This window comes from Struthio camelus, chromosome 29, assembly GCF_040807025.1.
Source record: "Struthio camelus isolate bStrCam1 chromosome 29, bStrCam1.hap1, whole genome shotgun sequence".
NCBI classification, from domain to species: Eukaryota; Metazoa; Chordata; class Aves; order Struthioniformes; family Struthionidae; genus Struthio; species Struthio camelus.
This window is the reverse complement of record NC_090970.1, coordinates 5916827-5926543: the sequence shown is the minus strand read 5'-3', so window position 1 is coordinate 5926543 and position 9717 is coordinate 5916827. Positions and strand designations below refer to the sequence as shown.

Here is a 9717-nt window from a genome sequence, read left to right as displayed (position 1 = left end):
TCAACAGTAATGCATGGAGATGCATACAAAGACATAGGTGGATGAGAGTGTACATGGATAGATGGTTGGTCATTAAGATATTAAATCACTGATAGTAGCCCTATTGACAGAAAGGAAACCTTCAATAAGCCAGATGGGGCCTCTAGGAGAATAAATGGACAAGTACAGCACCTACCTCTGGATGAGGTAAACATCCATCCAGAGAGACATATTCCCTAGACATATAGTATGGAAGGGCAGTATCATGCCCTGAAGTTGTCATGTCCTCTCCAATATCTATAGAGGGACTGTCCAATGACTCTGTTTCATGGTTTTGCTCTATGATATATCTTGGTTTTCCATCTCATGGCTGAGTAGAAATAAACTATGAACAGTATGATCATGTGGCACTGGGGAGGTGTTGCCTGCTTGACTGAATGCCAAAGGGGGCAGGACTTCCTGGGTCCTGAAATACAGCCTGGTCACGTGCCTATCTTTGTTCTCTGGAAGAGTTTGGCTCGATATGGTGCTCTCTTTCCTTCTGCATCTGATGAGTAAGTGACTTTCTTCATCTCCTTTTAGCAGACTGTTTTATCTTCTCAAAGCTCTCAATGTCCCTCTCTTGCAGTCTTCCTCCAGGTGTTCCTGTTTGCTGCAGTATCTGCAGGTAAGTACAATTTTACCTGTCATAAGACGTCCAACTGAAAGGTGAGCCTTCAGCAACAGGATGGGATTGAATTGCATCTTGTAAAATGGAGAGAAAGGGAGGTGTCTAATCTTCTTTTTCCTCTCTGAGGGTTCCCTCCCATTCTCTAAATCTTTGCTTTCTTTTCTAGACCCTTTGCCAGTCCCTACCCTCTCCACAGACCCCAGTTATCATGTATACTATGAAGGGGAGCGTGTAGCTTTGATATGTTTGGCTCCAACAAAGAGGACAATAGGCGGATTTTGGTTCTTCAACCAAAGTGGGGACCAAATCTACCAGATAGCACCCTATCACCACACAGCTGCCTGGCTCCAGCTCACAGCTGCAAAAATGTCCAGTGGAGAGTACACTTGCATGTACTGGGTGGAGGATTCTGGACAAGCAATCTCTTCCAATAGGAGCCTTCCTCTTTCAGTTAAGGTGCAAGGTATGTTTCTCTTGTGAATATGACTTGGGTACCATCACCCCATTCACTGTACATCTCCCATTAGACCATGACCTTGAAGAGTGGCCCCATCATTTGGCTGCCAGTCCAAAATGAAGTTGCTCTGGCTGAGTTTGTGCCTTCTCAAAACCTCTTTACATGCTACTGGATTTCTTTTCCAGAAAGCAGGAATAAGACTGCATTACAGTGGCTTCATAAGTTGTGCCGCATCCAAGAATTCTTTTAGCACCTATCAACCACAATGCTTTCATTGGGTTTGTGGGTGTATCACATGCCTTCCCATACAGGCTATATCAAAAATACATATTTTTCTGTACCTCAGTGAAGCCTCGTAAATTGGTCTGAGTTATTGTCTCTGAAAACTGTGGGACTGTTTTCCACTACTCATGGTTCAAGAGTGATATAGAAAAAAAGAGCCAAGAGTGATCCCTTTACCTCCCCCCCCCCCCAAAGATATTTTGTAGTTAAAGGATGTATATTCATCCCAGTAATGTTCAAAGGATTAATTAATATCCTTTCTGCTCCCTTCATCATTCATAGGTTTTATGGGGGCTCCATCTGCCCAGGGTCTAGTGTCAATAGCTAGCACGGTTTTTTTATTCATTTATTTTGTTTTCTTTTTTCTTTTTCTTTTTCTTTTTTTTTTTTTTATTTTTTGTAGGTGCTCCTAAGGCCCCAGTTTTGTCCCTGGATCCTCAGCAACATGTCTACATATCTGGGGACTATGTCAAGCTACTCTGCTCTGTCCCCTCATCTCCAGCCTATGCTAGAGAAATCCAGTACTATGGGGATTTTGGACTTGCAATCTCTATCCCAGTATCAAATATTAAGAACTATAGTTACAACCTCAGGATCACAGGAGAGGAGGTCTCTGGGTCTTACAGTTGTGCTTATTTTGTATTTTGGTCTAGACGTACTGTTCGCTCAGAGAGGAGCCGCTGGGTCCATGTGTATGTGAAAAGTGAGTTTTTAAAACCTTGCACACTAGGGGATCCAATAACTACTGATCTATCGTCAATTAATTTATCTGCATGCACTTGTCTATGAATTCATTCATGGATCTCATCTCCATCCCCTCCTGTTATATGAACATCTATCTCTGCCTGTCTCAGTCTCTCTATCCTTCACTAAATGAACTCATTGCCATACCCATCCATGTGCTTATTTACCAAAAGAATGAAATATACTGGAAAAATCTAAATTAAAGGAGTTTCTCATCACTTGATAAGGCTTTTTTGATAAGTTCACAGCTGTCTAGGGTGATGCATACCCGATGGGGATATGCACCATAGCTTTCAAAGAGGATTAGCCACTAACCAATCTTCCAAGGACCAGTATAGCAGATTATAAGTTCATGGTAGGGTGGCCAACACAGCTTAGCTTCTTATTTGTAGGAGCATTCAACTGCTGACTGATATGTTTGCAGAAACTGGAGATATACTGACTCTCACACCCATTCCCTCTGATCTGCAAATTTGCAGTGGAAGATCTGGAGGGAAGATAACCTCATTCTCTCTGATACATGGGTGGAATAGAAGCTATAGATGTGTTTGCTTATGGTAGGATGAATTTTCTCCACTAGGGGGGAAATATTGCATAATGAAAAAATCACCATTGATTTCTCCTTACCCATGCAGGCCAGAAAATCAGCTGGATGCGAGAGATTGTTGTGGGCGGCTCATTCTTTACCATCAACGGTCTCATCTTTTTCTTCTCCCACTGCCTGATGAAGAGAAAAGGTAAATATTTTATTTTGATTAGGCCACACTGATTCTTATAATCCTGGGACTTTATTCTCTTTGCCAAAAAGGATCCACTATGTTATTTCCTATTCCTTTAAAAGGAAAAAAATCCACCTGTTTAAAACTTTGGGGGATGTTTTGGCTAGAAAATTGGAACAGGAGCTCTCTTTACCCTTCTTCTTCATTTGGCCCTCAAATTTATCTCCCGTAGAGGTCTGAGACTAAAGAAAGCAATTTCAGATGCTCTTGCTTCCCTTCTTTGCAGATCTGGAGGAGGGGTTCACGATGCAATAACAATATGGAGCAGAAGAAGCATCCCCAAAGATTTTTACCCTATTTAGCAAAGGCAATCCATTCCCTAGGACCCTGCTTAATTCCCTATTGCCTGCTTCAGTGTCCCCAAGAGACAAAAGTGATGAATGCTGAACTTAAATTACTTGTCCTGCTTCTCTCCTCTGTGCCTTCAAACATGTCTCACATCTCTCTAATTAAAGGTGGGTGTTGTGTCTTTGTGCAGTGGGTTTTATCAAAAGATGTATCTTCCTATCCTCCACCCTGGAGCGTGTGTTTGTGTGGGGGAGGGGGCAGGGTGTGTGTGTATGTGCATGCATGTGTGTTCGTGCATGTGTGTGTGTCTGCTCCACCGCACATGTAACTCCACAATGTTATCATTAAATCTGGTTCTTACTTTCATCTGAAATTCAGACTCCTTTGTGGTAGACCACTGCAGCTTGGGCATTTGTCTCTGAACTGTGGGACCTGACAGAAGGGTGGAGGGCACACATGCAGATCTGTTCTTGTCCCTCTGGATTGCCTATGCTGGATGTCTAGGGCTAACAAAAACCTGCACTGCCAACATATACTGGATTAGCCTCTGTAGACAGCTGATATCTTGGAGAGGGGGAAAAAAAGGGAGGTGGGGGCTGGATCACAGTGAACGTCCCTGGGATCTGATCCCTTAGGCCAGAATTCATTCCCAAAGGAAAAGTAGATGGAAGAAGTGACCCCCAGCATGGGAACATTGTAGAGATCGAACTTTCCTGCTTCAGCACCAGAGGATGCAAATGATGCCGGGTAAATGGGAAAGAGCTCTGCTGCCTGCCCTCAGCATTAAGAAGAAAGCTCAGAAATGCCAACTTCCCTTCTGAATGCTGGGTTACACCACATGCTGGGTGTCAGCCCAATGCTTATGTTTGCAGGAAGCTTTGTGCACACATTAGCCCCTTCCACAACTCTCCCTGCAGTAGCATGGTCCCTGGAAGATAGAGAGGAGCGGTAGTGGAGCAGAAAACTCCTAACCGAGTCCCACAGAACCCACAGCAGAAGAAACAACTCTCTGCTCTTGCTGCTGTTGGACACATGACTCTTCTGTGTCAGAACACCACAGTAAGTCACATTTACCAGGCAGGAGAAAAGTCCTCAGGAACTGTATATCAGGTGTGATCTAATTTGACCAGACTCTGTATTTCCCAGCTAATACAACAACCAATCATGGCTCCACTGAGATCAGGATCTGGATGGATCTGTTCCTCAACTGGTGTAAATCAGACTTGCCCAAGAGACCCCTCCTCTCCACTCCACTCTCCTCCCCTCCCTCCCTTTCCTTCCTCTCCTCTCCCCTCCCTTTGATGGGATTTGGGTTGGAGAAAATGGTCTGCACCTAGATCTCAAGGGTTGCCATTTCAGGATTCAGAAGGGAGCATGGGGTCTGATGGGGTAGACAAGAAGGTAAGATGAGACTCAGAAATCCTGCACTCTCTAATCTACTCCAATAGACAAACCTTTGACACCAATGAGATAGATAGCAGTAACCAGTGTCCAGTTTAGGGCAAATCTCCCTTCATGTCTAACATTTTATAGAACTTTTATAAATGGCTAATAAATCCATACTTTTTCTGTCAGGTGCTGTACCCACTTCAGTGCTCTCCTTGGAGCCGTCATAATGTCTACATACTGTATATCACATGGGGAAATATCATCCTCATCTGTTGCCCACTGCCAGGTTAGAATGCCTGTGGGTATACATTCATCACCCTCAGAGAGAACAGATCTTCATGAGGGTTTTCTTGGACAGGCTGGAAGTCACAGCTCAGAAGACAAGGCTGAGCCATACACTTGCTGATACTTGAGGGATGAATCAGGGGAAGAGGTACTCTCCAGTGCCAGCAGCTTTGTAGAGATATCAGTGACGGGTTAGTGCTTAAGAGATTGTCTGTGAATTGCTCTGTGTAATCAGATTTGGATGAGATTTATCTCCTACAACTTTTGCTGCTGAAAACTGTCTCCATAGGGGAAGCCAGCAAAGTCCACAAAAAGGTCCCTTTCTTCCCTTCTTTGCTACCTGCTGGGAACTGGGAAGATTTAGCCATGGATGGGTCAATGAACATCCCCTTAAATTCAAAACCTTAGGATGCAGGGAGTTCATTTGCTCCTGCTAAATCAAAACCTATTGTAAACTGCCTGGAGATGGAGGTGAATACTCCCTGTGACCCACCACTAGAGGGGCATCCAGGATTCTTTCGGTTTCTGGGGTTAGTCTCACTGAACTCAAGAGATCATCATTTGTCCAGTATAAGAATTTATTAGAGCTAAGTGGTTTTACACATATGACAGACACTGGACAACACTAAACAATTAACAGCAGACAATCTACAAGTATAACACAGCTATTAAGTATAGTAAAGAATTAAAAGTAGAATATACATATCAGAGCTCTACGGTTAAGCCATGGATGCATGGTACAATGACTGTTCTCACCCTTTCCTTGTCCTTATGGGCCACCCCTCCAATGTAGTTTTACCTGGACTGTTCTCCCCACGCTCAAGCTGCGCCAAGATGATTCAAGTTCTCCCTGGCAGTTGGCATCAGGGGCTGGTGGGATGTCTGATCCTCAGGCCAGCTGATGGTGAGTTTGAGTCCACACTGGAAGTATGTGGCTTACTTTCTTTTGTCCTTCATGGCTTAGTTCATTATTCAGTCAATCAGTGCCAGACCACAGTTAGACAATAGAACAAAGGGCCTCAGTTGATAACAGTATGGATAACAACAGGATGGTCAACAGATGAGAGTACAGATATCAGTATGGATGTTCAACAGATAAACCAGTACGAAATTTCGCAGTACCTAGATGCTTACGGTATGAGTCTGTGATGTCACTTCCCCTTTGCTGACTAGATTTGCTCTGCACTCATGGGGTCACTAGAGGGCTACAGCAACCCCACGGTGTGGTGACTCTGGCTGTGGTGCACCCAGGGTCCCTTAACTCTTGGGGAGCAGCCCAGAGCAAACCCCTCTTCTATGGGCTGCATCATCCTTAGTCACACACTTGGCTGTGTGGCATCTATCACCTCCCCTTCTAATTGCATCTCTGCTCTCATTTCAGATACTCCTCTACCCTCTACAGTCTTTCTAGAACTCTAGTATCCTTTCAGTTTCCCCAGAGAACTGATCACCCTCCTGTGTTCCCTTTCCAGAGGCCAGGATGCAGCAGGATATTGCTTCTTCTAGTAAAGCCAATGGCACCTCCTTGAGATCTTCCCAAATCCCAAAGGAGGTGATCAAGTTTTTCTTTTGTCTGAGACGGGGAAGAACGGGGACATTTGTGTGTGAATATTTGAGACAAGTCTGGCCAGGCAATCCCTTCTGAAGAGAGTGAGCCCGTCTTTGTAAGTGCAGCAGGTGAGATCCCAGGCTGCTTGAAGAACAGTAGATCATAATCCACTGTCTGGTTGGCAAAAGGATTTGGATAGAGAAGAGCTGGTCCATTTCAATCCTAAACCATGTGGTCTGCAGGAAAAGGTACCTATGGTCCCCCAAACTTTCTCCTACTCAGCACCAGGTTTTGGGGAAACAATGGCTAGCAGAAGTTGCCCCATCAACTTCTTCCACTAACTGCTGTCAAGTTGCAGTACTAGACTAGACTGAGCCTACTGAAAGGACATTCTGAAGTTACTGAGAAAGGAGTACTGCATTTTGGTACTGCCCTGTTCTTGAAGTCACGCTTACAGCCTCACAGGGGTTTAATCCTGGACTGCTGTGCTTTTCCCTATGTTCTTCTCAAAAGCCCTGCTTGGCTGCAGATCTTGCAAACCCAATCTGTATCACAGAAGACTCCATTATCCTTAGATGCTCAGCTCCAGGGAAAGCCACTTTCCATTTTTTTCTAGGGATGGCCAAAGTCTGTGCTCATCTTTTAGCAATAGCTCAGGCCAGCTGCCATTTATGCAGGTGGAGAAGAAGAGAGCTGGGATTTACACCCATGATGTCCTCCAAACACAGCCCAGAAAAACAGAACTGTCACAAAAGAGCAATGCTGTGCATATCTCGGTGCTTGGTAAGTTATCATCTCCTCCTAGGTGTTTGCATGTGTGAGAGAGAATAAGATGTTAACATCTTGGGTACAAGAACATGCTGTACTGCACTGAAAGTCCACTGTATCTCAAATTTATCTTTTCCTCTTTCAAAACCCTTCCTAATTTTAGACTTCTAGGCATCCTAGTGCAAAAAGTGTATGACTGAATGCTACACGGCATAAGAAAACAATATCCTAGGTGCTGTTTTGATGGTATTCCTGGTCTAGATGTCTTTCAAGTTTTCTCTCTTCCAAGACAGAGACTACTCATCTTTCCTCAACTGATAGTTATTCTTTGCTGGCCACCTATCTTTTAGACAGCTGAATCCCACCCCTCATGACTGGAGCCTAAAGAGTGGCTATAACTCATGTGAGCAAAGGTAGATATCAGATATGTTTATTCAAATTAATTCTGCCTAGTTGATGTTGTTAGCTTATATGATAAAGAACCTTCAAGGTCCCTTCTGACCCCTTCTGTCCCTTCTCCTTTGTGATCTTCTTCCCAAGGTGGTAGTGAAGGTGGAGCCCCTCTCTGGAGTTTTAATGGAGGAAATCGTTATGGTCTGCACAGCCCTCAGAGATACCAGCAAGAAGTGGTTTCACTGCTGCAAAGATGGAGTCCAGATTATCCTTGGGGATATGAGGCTGGAGATCAGGTTGCTATACAGTAGAATTCTGGCTACAAACACCCTCCTGCTCAGCATCTCATGAGCCAGTCCTGGCAGCGCCGTGAAATTTGCTTGTTAGTAGAAGGAGGAAGTTTGAACCAGATGATCTGCAGAGGTCCCTTCCAACCTTGGCCGTTCTGTGATTCTGTGAAGTGTTAACAGCAGTAACTGACACTTGGAGTATGCAGAGGTAGAAGACACCACTGTGGAGTAAGATTATTAGATGTTTATTACCTCGGAATCCCTAAATTGCAAGGGGAACTCCAGGAACCTTGCAGGGAAGTGACTGGGCTGTCCCAGGCACTGCAGAGCATCGACCCACAGTGAGGTTCGGGGGAGGGCGTGGGTTTAAGGAGAGTTAATAAGCTACAATATGGGGTACTATGCATGTGCTACAGATAACAAGGGAAGCCATAATTCTTTAGGTATACAGATAACAAGGGAAGCAGTAATTCTTTAAGTAGACAAGTCCAGATTGATGCCGATGGGGTGCAAGTCTAAAGGCCATGACCTGCTCTTTCCCAAGGATTCTTCACACCAAGTGTTTTGGCAGTTGAAATAACTGATCGGTCAGCGTGCTCCTATCTCCTCCCTGGTCTTCCACTGTTTACCCACTATAATAAGTAAGGGCAGATGGATCATATCTCCTCAGAGTCAGGTCACAAGTGTCATTGTCACCAAGAGATGTGAGGTTTTCTGGGATGTTCATATTCCTGTACATGAGATTCCCTCCTCATTTAGTCCCCTTCCTCCAAGAACAAAGGAAGGATCCACAAAGACCAGGATACATTCGTCTCAGCAAATGTGGAAGACACAGCTGCATGCCCTTGCTCACCAACCAGGCATCCAGGAGCGGGGAGCAAGGGCACATGAATACCCACCAACACAGGACAACATAGCTTCACAAAGCTAGCCTCTTTCTCAGCAGCCTCCCTCCTTGGCTGGGCTCAGGTACTGGTGGTGGTGGGGATCCTTTGTCTTCATCAATGGCCTCATCTTCCTTATCCCCTGCTCCTGCTTCTCAAGTGGAATTTTCTGCTGGATTTTTCTGCTGGATTGCTCTGACAGGGATAGGCTGTATTTCTGCAGTGAGAATGCCTATGCTAGGTCTTAGAGACCTGCAGTTTGGTCTCAAGAGCAGCTAAGAGCTACTTTCTAGATATGCCCTGAGTGATTCAGTACTTGAGATAGCAATACTGGGAGAGGTGAGTTCCTGCAGGATTGGGTCTCTTGGTTGTGCTAGAAGCCAAATAAGCTTCATTATATCGTTATTCAAGATTTTCTCGCCTCAGATTTTTTTTCCAGGGTGATGGAAGGAAGTTTTCTACATCAGGTTTTGCTGCAGAAGTGTTTACTGTGGGTTTGGGTCCTGCCACAGACATAAATCTTGGGGTTTTTATGGTTAACGAGTCTTGAGTTGTACATCTCAGGGGGCTTGGGGACAGCAGTTGCTTCAGGGACACTGGTGTCCTCTAGCTCTGGAGGGGAAATCGGGAATGAACAGCAATGTGTTGGAATATCTTGCAAGGCTTTGGGCCATTACTGGAAAGAAGGAGCAACAAAAGGCCAAAATAGAAGTGAAAATGGAGGGAAAATGCCACTTCGACTTATCTAGTGATGGATGAACCAAGGGAATGAGGATCTCTGGAGAACAGAGAAATACTGATCTTGCCTGTGTGCACTTGAATAAAGCATTGACCTGGTGCAATGTGTGAACTTGGGAAAGCTAAAGAAGGCTGTGAACTCCCTCTCGCTCTCGCTCTCTTGTTTACAGTCAATTCAAAAAGGCAACTAATGCTTTGCATGTAGGTTCTCACTGTTGAATA

The 9717-nt window shown here is 44.7% G+C and overlaps 1 protein-coding gene across 1 annotated transcript; it reads left to right on the top strand.

Annotated features, from left to right (window-relative positions):
• Positions 1 to 424: 424 nt before the first annotated feature.
• Positions 425 to 3563, top strand: LOC104141843 (uncharacterized). Its single transcript, XM_009671401.2, has 6 exons — positions 425 to 533; positions 608 to 646; positions 816 to 1112; positions 1792 to 2091; positions 2768 to 2869; positions 3138 to 3563. Exons 1-6 carry the CDS (start codon positions 503 to 505, stop codon positions 3164 to 3166), a joined length of 798 nt encoding a protein of 265 aa, XP_009669696.1. The 5' UTR covers positions 425 to 502; the 3' UTR covers positions 3167 to 3563.
• Positions 3564 to 9717: the final 6154 nt, after the last annotated feature.

Bases quoted from the DNA above. Each gene is read 5' to 3' on its own strand.
- LOC104141843 (XM_009671401.2), top strand. From the start codon at position 503: ATGGTGCTCTCTTTCCTTCTGCATCTGATGA. The intron at 647-815 runs GTAAGTACAATT...TTTCTTTTCTAG, and splicing joins GTTTGCTGCAGTATCTGCAG to ACCCTTTGCCAGTCCCTACC. The intron at 1,113-1,791 runs GTATGTTTCTCT...TATTTTTTGTAG, and splicing joins TCTTTCAGTTAAGGTGCAAG to GTGCTCCTAAGGCCCCAGTT.